The 17,379-nt window shown below is 39.5% G+C and overlaps 2 protein-coding genes across 7 annotated transcripts; both read right to left on the bottom strand.

Annotated features, from left to right (window-relative positions):
* Nucleotides 1–1,739: 1,739 nt before the first annotated feature.
* On the bottom strand, nucleotides 1,740–6,394 carry LOC140798044 (uncharacterized). The gene is made up of 2 exons (XM_073151767.1): nucleotides 3,346–6,394; nucleotides 1,740–2,496 (listed from the first exon to the last, which is right to left on the bottom strand). Exons 1-2 carry the CDS (start codon nucleotides 5,939–5,941, stop codon nucleotides 2,075–2,077), a joined length of 3,018 nt encoding a protein of 1,005 aa, XP_073007868.1. The 5' UTR covers nucleotides 5,942–6,394; the 3' UTR covers nucleotides 1,740–2,074.
* A 4,527-nt stretch (nucleotides 6,395–10,921) lies between these two features.
* Nucleotides 10,922–17,281, bottom strand: LOC140797604 (uncharacterized). 6 transcript variants are annotated; one of them, XM_073151186.1, is made up of 7 exons: nucleotides 17,107–17,281; nucleotides 15,749–15,813; nucleotides 15,100–15,492; nucleotides 13,528–14,520; nucleotides 12,662–12,874; nucleotides 12,068–12,241; nucleotides 10,922–11,898 (listed from the first exon to the last, which is right to left on the bottom strand). In XM_073151186.1, the coding sequence occupies exons 2-7, from the start codon at nucleotides 15,785–15,787 to the stop codon at nucleotides 11,824–11,826; spliced, it is 1,887 nt and encodes a 628-aa protein (XP_073007287.1). In that variant the 5' UTR covers nucleotides 15,788–15,813; nucleotides 17,107–17,281; the 3' UTR covers nucleotides 10,922–11,823. The 6 variants fall into 6 exon arrangements, with proteins under 6 accessions (XP_073007287.1, XP_073007289.1, XP_073007290.1 ...); XM_073151188.1 differs by having other exon boundaries at nucleotides 17,090–17,124; XM_073151189.1 differs by lacking the exon at nucleotides 17,107–17,281 and adding an exon at nucleotides 16,918–16,936.
* Between the last annotated feature and the right edge of the window lie 98 nt (nucleotides 17,282–17,379).

The following is a 17,379-nucleotide window of genomic DNA, read 5'->3' as shown; positions in this document are numbered from 1 at the left end:
GGGACTTTTTTATTTCACACTCTACATTATGTGTTTATTGCAGTTTACTCTGTTTTTTTTTTTTGCTACTTTGAATTCAATTACTGCATTTTGAATCCTGAATCTCCCTTACATTTGTCTTCAAACTTTCAAAAAAATGGCCCAAAAAAATGAAAAAAAAAACAAAATATTTCTATTTATCTGTGCATCAGCATTTCCCTATCAGTTGATCTGTGTAAGTGAGAATTTGAGTAATTACCAAAAGGATAATTTTATTTGTATGGTCACTTCATTCCCAAAAGAAAAGGGTCCCCTAATTGTATGGTCTACAAAGATATAAAGTTAAAGCAGAAGCAGAAAAGCCATGCATATATCTGTGATTTTTGACCTTCCTAATTCAATACCAAGTACTTCACTTTCTCTGTCACTCTTATGGGGGAAAAAAGGTACTACTGAACAACTAAATTAAACCAGGCATAGAATCATAAGGAACAAAGAGAACAAAAAAAGATACAAAATTGGAATTCTTGATTGTAAGAATATAAGGGATTAACTAGAGAGTTATTCGTGTGTCCAGATAAGGCGAGATGTATGCAATCTTACTCTAATTTACCATAACGGCTATTTTTCGTGACTGAGATAGTAAATCATAGGTTTACCAAAGAAGAATATACTCCTATTTATTAAATATTGAGTCCCAAAAAATGCAGACCAGGCAAAATAATGATGTACTATTCAAAGAAACCATGTCAAGAATTTAAGAAGCCAGTAATGATTTTAAGAAAGAAGCAGTGCATTAAACTAATGCTTTCATATTGGAAGGGAGACTAACATGATAAGACAGTGTTAATGGCAAACTAAACAAGTCCTAACTTTCCAGCACCATCAAACCATCACATTGGGATGTGGTGGAACACAACAACATTGCTAAATTATATGCAAATATTTGAAGATGAAGTGCTACATTTCCTTTTCTTTAGACATACTGCTGATATATAGCAGTAATTTAGACTGACAGAAGAATTCCATGAAGTAAAATTTTTGAACAATTAGTGAGATGCAGATAAAATAAAACATATTAAAAGTCAATTGGATTATGATTTATTCTTGGTTCCTTTTCTTTTCAATTGCAAGAACTTTAGTATCACTGTCAAGTGTCAAACAAGGTGAGTAAAGTAAGGAAGACAAGAGGCAAAGAAAAAAAAAGAAAAAAAAAAGAGGAGGGAATAAATTCTGGAAAACTAAAAAAAGTGAAAAAGAAAAAAAGAAAAGAAAAGAATAGTTATATTGATTAAAGGAGAAAGATAAAGGTAGCAAGTGTTCCTAAGTGGCCATTCTGACAGCAGATTTTCTACTGCTCTGACTGCAGAAATTTCCTGCAGTCTGGTTTCTTGCTCGGTTGCCAACTCATTATGTGTAAAATATTCATTTATGAAGCATGAAAGATCATTCTTTGTTGCTGTAAACTGCAAAATTCTTATCCCTTTCATGCCTACTTTTACATAGATATACATACGAATATCCTAACATCTTGCATTAACTAGTTTTAGCAATATTTTACTTTCTGGTTTTTAAATTATTTGAAATCATCAAATATCAATTTTTTTAGCAAGGAAAGAGTGGTGAAAGATAGAAGGTTAAAGGTAATAAATGATTGCATAACGATAGTTTTATAAGGAATTCAAATTTCTTCAAGAACATATAACCAAAAGGTACAGAGTCTATAGACAATGTCACAATCTCATCAAAGTTCCAACAGGGACAACATAAAGACCCATAATTAGTTCCTCCTCCAAATGATGACAATCCACATGTAGATGTTACAACACTAATAAGCTACCAAATATAAACTATCAAAGACAACAGATGGTGGCTAAGGATTACAAAGATTACAAAAGCAAAATGCTATGATGGAAGACTATTGTACATGGACCACCCCATGCATGGAGAGCCTCATTTGGCAATGCTAATTATAGCCAGGCACAACTCTACATGGACGCATATCAGTAACCCCTCTATACAAAATAAGAAATTGGAATATAAAAGTTGCAAACTCATAAGAATAACAGGGTTATTAATCAATCTTCAAGGCTTTTTAAGTCAACAGATCAGGGAAGAGCTTGTAGCAGTTGGTCTCCTTGCTGGGGCTACCCTTCTCTTGCGCTGTCACTGACGGCGAGGGGGATCGCCGTTCCTCGGTTGCGTGTCGGGGGAACTCCGATAGCATCTGGACCACCTCACGCATCGTCGGCCGTTCCACGCTGTTCTCCTGAACACAGAGCATTGCAACAAAGAACACATGCATCACTTCATCTATAGGAACTGTGCTTAGCCTTGAGTCTACTATTCCAGTGACATTTTCCCTGCTGCAGTTTGTGATCCTCTTAGCCCACTGGACTATATCCACTCCGTCGCCAAATTCTCCGACCGGGCGCAGTCCGGTGATGAGCTCGAGTAGGACAACTCCGTAGCTGTAGACGTCACTCTTCTCATCTACTCTGAGAGTATACGCGTACTCTGCACACACAAAAAATGGATATAAAAAGTTAGTACATTTAAAGAAAAAAATGTTTCTGAAGTACATTCTATACTATCAACTTTCTGTTTATAAATATTTACAAAATATTCACATAGAGTATACGCGTACGCCCAGTGGTTTCTTTTTTCTAAATTTTTTTATACAAAAAATCTATAAAAGAAGAGGTTGATTTATAAATATATTAAAACATAAGAGGTTTTCTATAATATGTGTAAAATGTAGGTGGTCTTAAGTGGAGGCTAGCTAAGTACACATACTCTCCGAATCCCGAGGCAAGCGTATCCCCCGTCAAATCTTTGGAGACTGCATAGATGACTAGTTTCGGTAAACCCAAGGAAAATTCTTCGCATGGATCAAAAGATATCGGTAGTTGGATTAGTCTTAAACCCATGCCGTTGCTGCTTTACCAATTACTGAATACGGGGGGTTTCGGGCAGGGAAGTCACTTTCGGCAAAGTGGGGCACTGTTACCATTGCCACTGATCGGCTTTCTGAGTAGAGAGGCCAAGTGTCAGAGACTGCCGTGTCGGCCTTCAAGGCCGTGACTCGGACTTCCATTTCCGATGTACGACTTCCCGGCACCGTAACAGGTGGGCGGAGCTCGTGGGCCCTACCCGGGAAGGGGGTGTCTACTGTCTACACCCCCCCCAACGTAGCATAAATAAGGGTTAAAATTGTCATTTAATCTACAAACAATTTTAAATGAAACATATAGAGCGACAGTATATATATGTATATATTGAAAAAAAGACAGAATAAACATATAATTAATATAGGAGGAATCAGACGGTAGTAATTGAATTGGAGAGTGTTTGAGATTTGGGTACCGGGAGCGATGTAGCCGTAGGAGCCAGCGACGGCGGACATGCACTCGGAGGCAGCTCCGTCCTGGAGGAACTTGGCGAGGCCGAAGTCCGCCACGTGTGCCTCAAAGTTGTCGCCCAGGAGGATGTTGTTGGACTTGACGTCCCGGTGTACGATCATGGGACTGCAGTCGTGGTGCAGGTAACATAGACCCCTGGCCGCCTCCAGCGCTATCCTGTACCTGCGGTCCCACCCCAGGAATCCCCCTCCCTTCCCGTGCAGCAACTCCCCCAGGCTCCCGTTGCTCATGTACTCGTACACCAGCACGTTCGCCTCGTGATTCGTGCAGAACGCCAGCAGCCGCACGATGTTCCGGTGCCGGATGCTCCCCAGCGTCTTCACCTCTGCCCGGAACCCGTGGTCGTGTCCCCCGCCGCCACCGAGGCCCATCAGCCGCTTCACGGCGATCGCGTCGCCGCCGTTGGTCCTGCCCACGTAGACCACCCCGGCCCCACCCCGCCCGACCACGTTCCCCTCCTTCATGCACTCGAGCACATCCGACACGCCGAAGTCCACCTTCTGGAACGCCGTCAGTCGCCACGTGTCACCCCGGCCGGGCCCACCCCTGAACGATCGGGCCCGCAACGCCGCCGCGGCGGCGAACAGAAGGGAGCAGAGGAGGAGCCCCAGGGCGAAGACCAGCTTGAAGTCCCCCGGGAGGCGCGGCGGCCGGGCCGGGCCGGCCGTGTAGTTGCACGGGTTGTTCACCACCGGCCCGCAGAGCCGGGGGTTTCCGGCGAACGCCGACGCGTTCAAGTACGCCAATTGCCCCGTGTCCGGCAGCCGGCCCGACAAATCGTTGAACGAGAAATCCGCGGCCGTCAGACTCCGCATCGCGCCGATGGACGCCGGGATTGACTGACCAAGATGATTCCTTGACAGATTGAGATAATTCAGGATCCCGATCCGAGCAATCTCCGGCGGAATCTGGCCTGAAAGGTTATTCTGGCTGAGGTCAAGATAGGTGAGCTGGGTGCAATTCCCGATCTCCGGTGGGATCCCGCCGCTCAACTCGTTGCCGCTCAGGTCGAGCTTGACGACCTGGCCGAGCCGGCCGATCGCGGTGGGGATGGAGCCGCCGAGCCGGTTCCCACTGAGCAACAAAGTTTGGAGGGAAGAGAGGTTTGAAACGGAGTCAGGGATTGGACCAGAGAGCAAGTTGTTGGATAAATTGAGCTGCGCCAATTGGGTCGGGCTTTGGCTACTATATGGATTCTCTGATATGGGTCCAGTGAGGTAATTATTCTGGAGCTCCAAAAGATTCAACTGAGGCAAATAGAGCAAGCCTGGGGGAATACTACCGTTGAGATAATTTTGTCCCAGTCTCACTCTGGCCAAGCTCAAACACTTGCCCAAGCTCTCCGGGACCGGACCGAACAAGAAATTCTTCAGCAGGATCAGCACCTTTAGCCCGTTAGAGGGACAGAGATTACCCGGGATCGCGCCGTTGAGCTTGTTCGAAGAAAGGTCCAGCACTCGGATGCGCGCGTTCGACCCCAGCCGGCCGGGGACGGCGCCGGTGAAGTTGTTCATGAACAGCTGCAGCGTGTCCAGCTGCGGGAGCTCCGCGATGAAGTCAGGGACTGAGCCATGGAGTCGGTTCATGAACAGGTTCAGTAGGCTCAGCCGCGAGAGCGCGGCGAGCTCGGCTGGGATCTCCCCCGTGAGCGCGTTGTTCGACAAGTCGAGCAAGACGAGCCCGGTGAGGTTGCCGAGCGACGCCGGGATCGGACCGGACAGTCTGTTGGTGTGGAGGAATAGGGTGTCTAAAGACACCAAGTAGCCGATCTCCGCCGGGATCTCGCCCTTCAGGCCGCAGCTGGAGAGGTCGAGGTGGGCTAAATTTGCCAACTTTCCGAGCTCTAATGGAATCCCACCGTCGAACACGTTGTAGTAGCCCAGGTATAGCTGCTTCAAGCTTGTAAGATTACCCAACTCTGCAGGAATTCCACCGCTGAGGTCGTTGCCATTGACCGAGAGGTACTCCAACGCCGCCATGCTTCCGTAGCTCGGAGGAATCTTTCCATAAAAGTAGTTCCCACCAAGATCCAAGTACCTAATCCTCGCCAATTTCACCACCCCGAGAGGCAGCGGCGCCGTAAAGTTGTTGTCGTAGGCGTCGAACACCTCCAAGCTCGGCAAGGTCGCGAAGTCCCAGTCAAGACTTCCGTCGAACAGGTTGCCGGATATGTTCAAAAACCGCAGCTTTGGCAATTTGGCGAAGCTAATCTTGCCTTCGAACTTATTCCCTGCAATGGAGAAGTTGACAAGCGAGTTGAGGCCGGAGATTTCGAGCGCGAGAGACGCGGAAATGCTCATGTTGGAGATGTCCACTGCGACGACGCGGCCGTGATCGCAACGCACGCCGAGCCACGAGCAGATCAAGCTCGGATTGGAGGTATCCCAAGTACCCAATTCGGGGTCTGAGGAGTGGATGGCTTCCGCCAGAGAAGCCAAGGCAATGGCGTCTCCGTGCAAGGGATTGGAGTAGCCATGGCCAAGAAGAGAAGAGAAGAAAAACAAGAAGAAGAAGGTGGTCAGGAGTAGGAAAGGAGACATCTTTGGGGAATTGAGTCTAGGGGAAGGAGGCGAGGAGTGGAGGTATAAGGCAAAGGAAAGGGAAAGGTGGGAGAATCTGAGAAGCTTCAGAGGAGAGTGGATTTGGAGAAAGAGGCATCTTTGGGAGAAGAGACTTCACATAGAAGGAAGAAGGGGGGTAGAAGTAGGAGTTTTTTTGGTTTCTCCACTAATCTTTTTTGCTCTGCTACTCTCTGCTTTGCTTTACAAGGGGGAAGAGGAGGTTGGGGGGTTTTAGATCAAGGGGGTTTTAATTGGGGGGAAGTTTGTGGGTCCTCTTTGTAGAGAGAGAGAGACAGAGACAGAGACACAGAGAGAGAGACAGACAGAGAGGCTTTTAAATTCCATTAGCATGGGACTGACTGCCTGGCTCATTGGCTACGGAGTTATATTTTAAAGTTTTCAAAGGTTGGGGGAAAAATAATTAAAGTTTAAAGTGGCACTATTCAAAAGTTTGGGCTTGACCAGGTGAGCCTGGCTTGATGTGATTAGGCCTACTCATGTACTAGGTTTAGGTTCGATTAAGCCGGCCGACGATGCGTTACCTAATAGCTTAAGTTTTTTTTACTAAATTATATCTTAAATATCTCAACTAAGCTCATCTTTACCTAGGCTCCCTTGTTTACTTTTTTATTATACTTCGCCTTTCGATTACTTAATATCTCTCTTGTGATAGACATAGATAGCCTCAAACTGCTTTAAATTAACTGAAGAATAAAAATAAAAAAAACTAGCATTAGTGGGCATATATGAAGTTTTACAAGATGCAGGGTCAAAAATAAATAAGAGTATCTATATAAAAATAGATAATGATTCAGTGAGTCTTTATACATTAATTATCCCTCAAGAAAATAACCATAGAATTTAGGCCTCAATGATGTATGTATGAATATTTGATGAAATCTCTGGACATCAGAGGCTGCCCACTGATTCAGATAGCAGAGGACCACCCACACTGCAGCTAAAAGGCAGGCTGGGTATTTACTGACATGGTAAACAGCATCTGAAATGGGTGCATTACATCACTGGTGTATCACAAATCCTGATGCTATCTTCTCTCTCTCTTTCTTCTAAAGAGTTGGTAAAGCTAATCTGTGATTATAGCTGAATCATTATGCTTCCAGATAATAGAAGGGAAGTGATCATTAACAACAATGATGAGTATAATAATATATGATTGCAGATATGTAGTGTGGAGAGGAATCATTGAAGCTTTTGTCTGCTTTATTCCTTCCATCTCCCCTCCCCTCCGCCCCCCCCCCCAGCCCAAGATTTATAGTCTTAAAGAGAGTCTAGGAAAAGCAAAATTGAGAGAGAGAGAGAGAGAGAGAGAGAGAGAGGAGACCCTCCACTTCAATAAAGAAAATAAAGACATCTATATGGCCCCTCTCACATGGGAAAGAGTGCTCTTGTATCTTGTGGACTTGGAACTATGACACCTCTCTCTCTCTCTCTCTCTTCTTCCCAAAGTGATCTTCTTTGTTTCTCATCAGTGCTTCTTCTACTTCTTTTCTTTCTTGGGTCCATGGCAAAACACACACCTTTGCAGGGCTTGCTTTGGTTAAACCAATGGAAACAGATGACCCTTCTTGTGAGTGTTGTTAAGGGTAAAGGAGAAGGGTAGATACACACTTACACTTATGAGGGGTCACAATCTGAGCCCTTTTCTTTTTTTTTGACAGTGTAAGAAGCAAGTGGCCTGTTCAGTGGGGTTACCACCTCAGATGGTATAAATTGTGGACATAGGTGATAGATGCTCTAAGAAGGAAATTATAAATCTATATATTTCTAAGATAATGTTATAATAATTGTTCCTAATTAATTAGTCTAGATCTTTGGTTTGATTTTAATCATTGAAACTTGGGTTAATCAAGAGAATAATAAAATGGGAAATTTGGAGATTAAATTTATATTCAGAAAGAAGGATATTTGATGTTCTCATACTTCTCTTTAAAGTTGACTCGTGGCATTATTGGAAGATTTTCAATGAAAGTACAACGCTTGATTTAGATGCGTTTGGATGTGGTTTAGATTTATCTTTAAAGCATTTTGCAAGCACTAATTTTTCGTTCTTTTCTGTGAAGTGGACTCGTGACATTAAATTGAAGATTTTTTCTAAGAAAGTACAATGATTGATTTAGATGTCTTTGGATGTGATATAAATTTATTTCTGAAGCAGTTTACCGAGCACTAAACTAATTTAGTATTCAAACACCAGTTAAGGGTAAAATAAATTATAGGGCAATCTATTCTTAAAAAGACATCACTTCTGCAAACTATTATTTTAATTTTATTTTTCCTCTCCCTTCTTCCTCTCTCTCTCAGGTTCAGAAGTTAAAACTACATTCAAACGCCACCTAAACCCAAATCAATAATAATACATTTTGCTCCTTAAGGGCTTAATGGTTCTTCTCTACTAAGAGAGGAGTACAGAAGGGCAGCTTGATCTACACTGAAGGCATATATGCCCTTGACAAGGGCCCTTTGCTTCAGTGATGGTCCCTATTCCCTTTCACTGTAAATTTGATCAGACAAACACTGTCCTCTGCATTAATTAGGCAGCAAAGCAATGTAAATAATGTGCATGGCACTATGTGTTAGATCAATGTAAAATTCACAACATTTTACTGTAAACAAATCCAAAACTAGTCCTATTGGGACAGAGCAGCATAACTTGCTAATGAGCAGAGATTTCAAATACAGAGGTGACTATAGAAAAATAGCTCTACACTTCAGTGAGTGAAGCTAACATTGTTAATATAATATGGGCAGTATTCTTTGTTGATGCTCTTTGGCTTTCAAAGGTGGCTCAATTCCAACCATTGTTGCTTGTTTCAATCCTACTAGCCTTGTAAAAGCTAGGAAACAAGCCAGATTCTTGTCCTTTCTTAGTAGTGTACTTCCATCTCCTACATCTATTTTAGCAAATGAAAGAAGTGAATGGGCATGGGAGGTAAAGTAAAAGACAAAAAGGGAAAGGGGAGGGAAGTGATTTAAAGGAAGAGAAATAAAGCACAAAATACTTACAATTCCTATCTCTCTCTTTTTCTTTTTTTTAAGATGTAGAACACTTTAAAGGAGATATCACCCAGGCTTCTAGGACAAGGGAGTATCTTTGGAAGGTGCCACTGCTCTCTCTCTCTCTCTCACACACACACACACTCACTCATGCAGTGAATGACATGAGAGGAGAAAGAATCTAAGAGCTAACACAACACAATGTGGTGATAAAGCTATGTCCTCTTGTAAACTATTGAGAAGGAGAGAGTGCACACCTCCCTAGTATGATGGCAGAAGGTCTCTTGTTTGAATGCCCACAAAAGCCATTGCTTGCCCACTCACTTGTTTTACTTTTGGATTTTATAAGGAGTTGATGCGTGGTTCTTTTCTTTTTGTATACTTGGGAGGAACATATCGAAAGTCCAACTTCAAACCCATAAGAGTATAAAAGGAGCATGCCAAAAATAAAAATATCTTTTCTTTATATCAAATTTATTTCTCCATAGATGGCAAATATATATTTTTTTTCTTCTAAAATTAAATATATTTTATCACCGTGTACTTATATCAAAATTATTTTACCTGCTATACTTCAAAAAATTTCAAATGAGTTAAATTAATGTACTTCTGATTAAAATGAGGCAATTAACTTTTCTATCAAATTTAACTGAACGCAATGACTATTTTATTATTTAGCAATATTATCTCAAAAATATACATGTCATTCGTTACAAACACAATAAAAATATTTTGATCATTTTGATGTAGTTCAATTAAATTAAAATATAAAATTAGTTTAAAATTTTTTAAAAGACAACGGTAAAGTAATTTTAAGCATATTTACATAATAATAAAATATATTTAACCCTTCCTTCTTTAATACAAGATAATGGGTAGAAGTTATTGATTAATCAAAGAAAAAAAATTGACTGCATAAAATTGGACTTCCCATATGGGTTTTGGTTTGAAGTCCAAGAACCAAAGAAAATAAAATTTTCACTTCCCATATGAACGAAGATGTCACACCACAAAATTATGATGGTACTTTTAAGTACCTCATCCAATTTGTTTCTCTAAAATAATTCCAGCTTACCAATTAATAAGAAAAGATAAGTATAAATTGCAACATATTGCACATTAGTTGGCTAGTTGAAATTGTAGTTTATATAAAAGTTCCTAATTATGCCAATGAATATGTATCAAGACATGCATATTTATATGAAACTAGGATTAGATAGAACACTTGCTGCATGTGAAATATGAATTCTACATTAAATTGCCCACTGAACCATGGCTCCTGCATTTATCCTGCATCAATACATCTATAAACCTACTTATCCTCAAACTATACATTTCTATTTCCATTTATACTTTATATTTTAGATTTAGCCAGTGAAGTGGACAGGGTTTTGTTGATCAACACGCAAAAACATATATATGTAAATACATACAAATGGACCTATCTTTGCAGAAAGAGGGCAAATATCCTTAGATGCTAAAGCAACTGAAGGCCAAACCTTTTCTTTTCACATAAAAGAAAAAGAAAAGAGAAGAAAGCTGCATTAGATCCATGAGTGGAGGCATCTAAAGGTTTCCTTTGTTATCTTCCAGCAAAGTTTAGTGGAAGTTAGATTCGGCCTACAACCCTATTGATTTAGCTGGTATGAACATTGAGTACATTGACTTAAATAGATCATGTATCCATTAAATAAGCTGCATAAATTCCCACTTGACAAAAGGGAATCTCAATTGCCAACCATCATTTGATTACTTTTTTCCTCTCCAAATCAAAGGAGTGCTCCTATGTAATAAAGCCCCTAGAACAATAGAAAGGTACAGTTTCAACAATAAGTCAATAATAGAGGGTGCGAGAAAAAAAAATTATTTTGGAAATGAAGAGTTCAAGTATCGTTTAGACTAATTGCCATGAATGCAACACAGAACCAACAAAAATAAACAATAAGTCAACCAATGAGTAAGTCTGTAGTAGAATAAATAACAAGTCGTTCTTGCAACCTGGATACTTTGACAATCAGTCCACATACAAAGCCACTTACATATGAAAGCATATACAAGGTGTTCTTTTCGTTGAATAAATACATAGTAAGCATAGAAGGGAGTCACAGTGTGGCTGATGATATTGCTCTACCAACCTGATAAAGATATTATTCATCACCAATAATAAACCGACAACAGCTCGACGAGTTAAGCGGCCAGGTGGAGTGTGCGCTGTTCCACCCTTACTCTCTTCAAGGCCTCTGAGATACAAAGGTCTGCATGCAATGGTTGTGATGCCACAACTTTTGGTTGATTGCATGCATAGAAAGCTTGAATTTTGAAAGAAGCAACATTATGGCTGATATGGAGATAGAGACACCCACCTTACATGGGGAGGTTGAGAGCTTGGCCCACCCAGAGACAAATAACTAAATTTGCGGGACTATCCTCACTTATCTAAATGTCTGAACATCTAGTGTGTGTGTGTGTGTGTGTATAGATAGAACGTTACAAGATCTATTCAGAACAACCCATATAATTTGAATATAAACCAATTATCTTATCTCTGACAACTAATAAATGACTATATACATGTAGCTAACCTGGAAGATGTTTTTCCTCGTTCATTCTGAATAGTCTCCGAAGGATATAGCTTGCTTCAAGTAAAGCCACTTACAAGTTCATAATTATTTCCATGTCTCTGAGGACAATATCTACAGTTTGAAGACAAGTTTGCACAAAAAGTACAACTTCCCAGAAATTAGGAAACCAGATGGTAATAGATATCTTATTCAGTTTCCTGAAACTGAAGGGAATGCTAGATTCAGTTCCAATAAGGGTTAATATTGAGCAATTTGTTAAGGTACCTAGCAAATATTTGACATAAATCTCCTGGGCCTTGTAGAAAAACTCATACTTCGTACTCGTGCTTCCAAGTGATTCTGCAAAGCACAGAAATGAACAAATTAACACAAAATGCAGGATATCCACAAGGAATATTCTGTTAACATGTAATTTGGCAGCCTAATAGCACCAAGAAGTTTTATGTGTAAGAATAAAAATGTTATGAAAAGATATCATCTCTCATAAGGTAATGGAAAGCATATTTACCATAGAATTACCCTTGTCGATGGACTCAACTTCCAAAGGTGGTGATGCAAGAGTACTTTTAAGGTTGCGGAGTGACTTCTTATTTTCATAAAAATCAAAGTCATCTAGTATTGATGTTCCCAATGGATAACACTTGAAAATTTTTAGCATCATCAAGCCTTGTAGAAGTCCTATCTGCAATGGGGAACCCAAAAGTATATGAATGCAGAAAGGATGAAAATTATAAGTTGCACTCAACAGTCAATAACAATAAACACAAATTGCCGACGCCCACTTGTTATCAACCAAAAATGGAATTGAAAAATAGGTCCACTGTCATTACTATCCTGAATTTTATTCCCTCTTTTGTTGTTTCTTTTATAACAAGCCATCTAACATATCTGACTTGTAACTTGTAACTTGTAAGTTGTCTAAGATTCCCAATAACGACAACATACCAGGTTATCTAACTCAGAACGAATTGCAATCATGTGTGTTGGTAGTAAGAAGTTACTCTAAAGTTTCTTTCATTTCATCATTAATAACGAAAATGTGATGCAGAAGAGCAACACGGTTATGTACATAATGCATGAGGAAGCAAATTGAAAATAGTACCTCCTGAGTATCCCTGCTAAAAGTGACAACATTGTTGTCATTGTTCTCAAGTGTGATATTCTGAAAATGCCTGTTAGGAATATCTTTTATGATATGCCATGTCAGTGGGAAAAAGCCGTTCCATCTACCTTGTCGCCAAAAATCCATGCTCTTCTTGAAATCAACAGGGCCTATCATCTCAGCCAATCCTATAAATTGCCCACTCGCGTTAACCTGAAAAAAAAAATGAGAATTCCGGTGAAAATTATCGTTGAATATCATCATGTCCTAAGGAGATGGTGGAAAATTTTAGATGACGGAAATTTAAAACAGCCAAAGGATATTATAACTGGAGATAGAAGATCTGAACTGTCAGAACTCAGAAGCTGCTGAATAAAATGTTTAGGTACAAGGACTTGCAGAGATTAAAATTATTTAGAAAGAAATATTAGGTAAGAAAAGTACTTTGGATTTGTGTGAACTAGCAGACAGATCACTAATGTGGGGATGCTCAAAGATTTTTCACAGGTCTGACTGAGATATATTTTTCTGAACCTAACAAAGAAACCCACATTTCAAGTATAAGGTTCAAAATTCTGCTCGAAAGATCAAATGAAAGTTTAGGAATAAAATGGTATCAAGTTAAAATTTTGGTTTCAAATATAAAACATTATCTCTAAGATAACGCAGCAAAAAAAAGGAATAAGGTTTTCATATCTGACTATTGTTATCTGAAACAAGTAAACAGCCTCGCCGATTCAAATGCATAATGTAGCATGAAGAAAATTAAGAAAAAAAATATGACTTGTTTATTGTTATAAAAGAAAAATAAATAGAAACTGTAGATTAGTACACCCTAAAGCAGAAGAGAACCATTATTTACTCACCGAAAAGAATAGGAAGATCGGACATTTTGCACCCTTGTCCTTCATTACCATCTGTGCCTCCTGAAAAGCAGCATCCAACTTTTTGTTCCCATTTGAGGTGCTAGCCCAAACATTATACTTGATGCTATTATGAACATCATCTTCACTGAACGATTTTATCATAAAGAACTTGGCTTGTTCATACTTAATAGGAAAATCCGGTTGGTTATATTGGCCTGTACAAATGGACTTGTTGACATCATCTTTTGTGGCGGATAATGTTGAAGAACTCTTCCCCCGGCTGGAACGGGGGCCACGAACGAGCTCAGTCGAGGCCTGATAGTTTCTGCATGAGTTACTCGTCTCACCCATCCTAAACTGGTCATTACTGCTCGCACCCTGACTGATTGTCGTAGATTTTGTAAGATCATTTCCATGGAAATGTCTAACTTGCCCTTGACTAGAAAGTGAAGAAATCCGTCTACAAGTGGAATGGTTGACATCATCTTTTTCTGCGGATAATTTCAAAGAACTCTTCCCTCTACAGGCCAAGGGAGCATGAACAATCTCAACTGGGACTTCATAGGTTCTGCATGAGTTCATCTTCTCACCCATCCTACAGCAGTCATTACTGCTTGTGACCTGACAGATTGGCATAGAATTTGTTAGGCTATTTCCATGGAAATGTCGACCTTCCCCTTGACTAGAAAGTGAAGAAATCCCTCTACAAGTGGGGAGGCTGGAATCATCTTTCTCCGAAGATAATGTCAGAGAACTCTTCCCTCTACTGGCCTTGGAAGCATGAGTGAGCTCAATTGGGACTTCATAGTTTCTGCATGAATTTATCTTCTCACCCATCCTAAAGTGGCCATTACTGCTTGCAACCTGGCTGATTGGCCTAGATTTTTTAAGACTATTTCGATGGAAAGATCGAACCTGACCTTGACTAGAAAGTGAGGGGATCTCATCGCCACACCGGTAATATCTAGAAGATCCAATTAGCTGTATTGGAGCCTAAAAGATCCATCACAAGAATAAGAAGTCAAACACAGAAAGAAAACAAATAGATTTTGCAATGAGAACCATGTCAACAAATACCTTCTAAGTTCTAACAAAACGAATGGAAAAAATAAAAGTAAAGCTCCAATCAATAGTTATCACTAATTTACGATTATGGTAAATAATAAAGTAAGAAAATTGCCACAAGTTATTTCAATATGATTATAATAAATTCCTCTCAGTCAGCACACGTCATCTGCTTGATGAGCCATTACTCTATGAATTCTAGTCCAAATTTGAAAGTTAATTACAATCTTCATATTCATAAAGAAGAAGAAAGTGTCTTATGATCTTTCTGATGTCCTAAAAAGATATTTAATATATTAAAAGCCTACTAGGTTATGAAGATGTTGCAACACATATATTAATGAACTCTTAAACAAATGGGTTTTATGTAATCAAGGCGCTTAACCACAATATAGTCTGAAACACCACTGGTAGGTTCATCGCTTCTGATATTAGTCTTAATTAGCAAAGCAGGATAGTGAAAACAATGTTAGGGATAACTAACGTTTCAAAAGAAAGGAAGTATACCTTGTTCAGAGATTTTGTAGCTTGACCAATACAGTTGGATGACGCTGTAGACCAAAGTGGTTTAGCATAACATGGATCTATAGAAGCTTTTCCCATTCCAGAGTACAATCCCTCTGAATTCACAGAAGCAAGTAGATGTGGGGAAAATGCGCCTTGTTGTGGATTGCCAAGAACTTTGTCTTCATTTCTTATATCTCCGCCAGCTGGTTGTGAATCATGGAGATACATCGACTCTGATTCCGACTCATAAGAAACAATCTTTTGAGGACATCCTGCTGACAAGCAAGGCTTCTGTCCTTGACATTCTCTTTTGGCTGCCATCACTTGCTCTGGGGCATATGTATCATAGCCAGGTAAGTTACAGACAGCAGAATTCTGCTCTGCTTGGTCATCCTGAGGAAACAAAGCAACCACAGATAAAATAACAAATGCTCACCTAATATACCAGTAAAAGTCAAGCAAAGTGCATGCAAGTTAAACAGCATCCTTTAGTTCCAGAAACTAGAATGCTTACTCACAGATTAAATAATTGCAATAACAAGATATTTTCTATTTCTAAGACATCCACAAATCTATGGTATTAAAACTTAAGTGAAAAAGAAGGGACCACTATACATTACAAAATTAGGGTATCTAAAAGATCTCTTACCATACTCTTTCCTGCTATATCTGGTGAAGAATCAGTCATAGAGGCTAGCTAGAGTTGTTCAGAAGCTATTTGCAAAATTAAGAAAAAAGGGAAACAAAGATTAGCGGTCAGCAAGAACAAATGAATTAGTAGGATAATCATACCAGTTTGGCACAGGGGAATCAACAATGTCATAAATGGAGTGATGCTTAAAACAAGATTTGTCAATATAAATTTCCACAATGATATCATACGAAAAAGCAGAAATTTAAGAAAGATTAAAAAAACATGTTGCACAATCTAGTAAAACTAAGAATGTGATATCACAAGCTTAAATAGAGATATACAACAATGTGATACTAAAAGTGAACTATATAATTCAATAACCAATTGATAGCAGACTTGAAAGTCAAGAATTCACATGAATGTGTTATTAGATCCACCCATTTTGAATAATAAAATATTCTGATAGCATGTAATAAAAATTCTTGAAGTTGCTTAGAATAACTAAGGGGAAGGTGAACTATTAACTCAAATATTTAACAACAAATTCTTTCCCCATGATAATTTAGGGAATTTCTAATCCTAACAGTATGGATTGGCTAGAGCGACTCAAAGATGAGAATACTCCAAAAATTTGACAATTTTGCAGATAATTGTGTTTATCCCAAAAAAGGAACTTTGAATGACAAAAGAAAGAAATTGCAACTATTTAAAAAGGACAATAATCAGTTTAAGCAATGGAAACATGTTATTACCTACTTTGCTGAGATTACAACAAAATCAATTTCTTCACTCAGTTGCATTTGTCAATACACCAGGGCGCAAATCCAGAACACATGTGATATTATGTAGATAAGCAACAACGTGCTACAACAATTAACGTGTTATTGCATCAACAAACGATTCGAACATATCATATATCAGTATGTAACTAATTGACTTGAAAATGATGGTTTCACCCCTACATACATATGGCATCCTGTTAGACTAGCTACCAACTTAATAACAAGAGAACTTGCAGATTTGTATTGTACACTCACTCTGATTAATCGAGGAGACAAAAAAAAAAAAAAAAAGAGAAAAGAAAAGAAAGGCATAATTTTGATTTTGACGGTAGAACTAGCAAGGAGAAAAACGAAGTGTAACCTTTCCGTCTCAAATCTAACAACCCATCACCTAATTCTTACCAATTTTTCTTTTTAAAAATCCAACCAAGAAGAAAACTTCTTCGATCGTAATAAATAATAATTACGCACGAAAGGCATCACACCGTCTCCACTCTATCAATCGAAGGTTAAAAATTACTCCTTTTTTCAAGGAAATATACGATCTTGGAAGTCGAAGAAGGAAGAAAATTACGAAAAGGAGTTGCTCACCAGAAATCGCCTTCCCGCAACCGTCAAGAGCGAGGAACTGCGGCGATTATAAAAGAACCGGAGCTCCGAATCCGACGGCGCGAAGGAACGAAGTATCTAAAAGGTACGGCTGTGATTAATTAAAGGGTGGGTGGGTTTCTTGTTTCTATCACTACGATCCCAAATGTTAGATACTAGATAGACAATGTGCTGAAACCCCTCTCTAAGTCCTAGGGTTGCATAGTTGTTTCTTCAAGTCGATCAATCGAGTCAAGCTAAATCATTAAATTATTA

Source organism: Typha latifolia, chromosome 11 (assembly GCF_019914945.1).
Source record: "Typha latifolia isolate L0001 chromosome 11, TyphaL0001v2, whole genome shotgun sequence".
Lineage (NCBI taxonomy): Eukaryota > Viridiplantae > Streptophyta > Magnoliopsida > Poales > Typhaceae > Typha > Typha latifolia.
The sequence above is the reverse complement of the archived record's forward strand: the minus strand, read 5'-3'. Positions and strand labels throughout refer to the sequence as shown.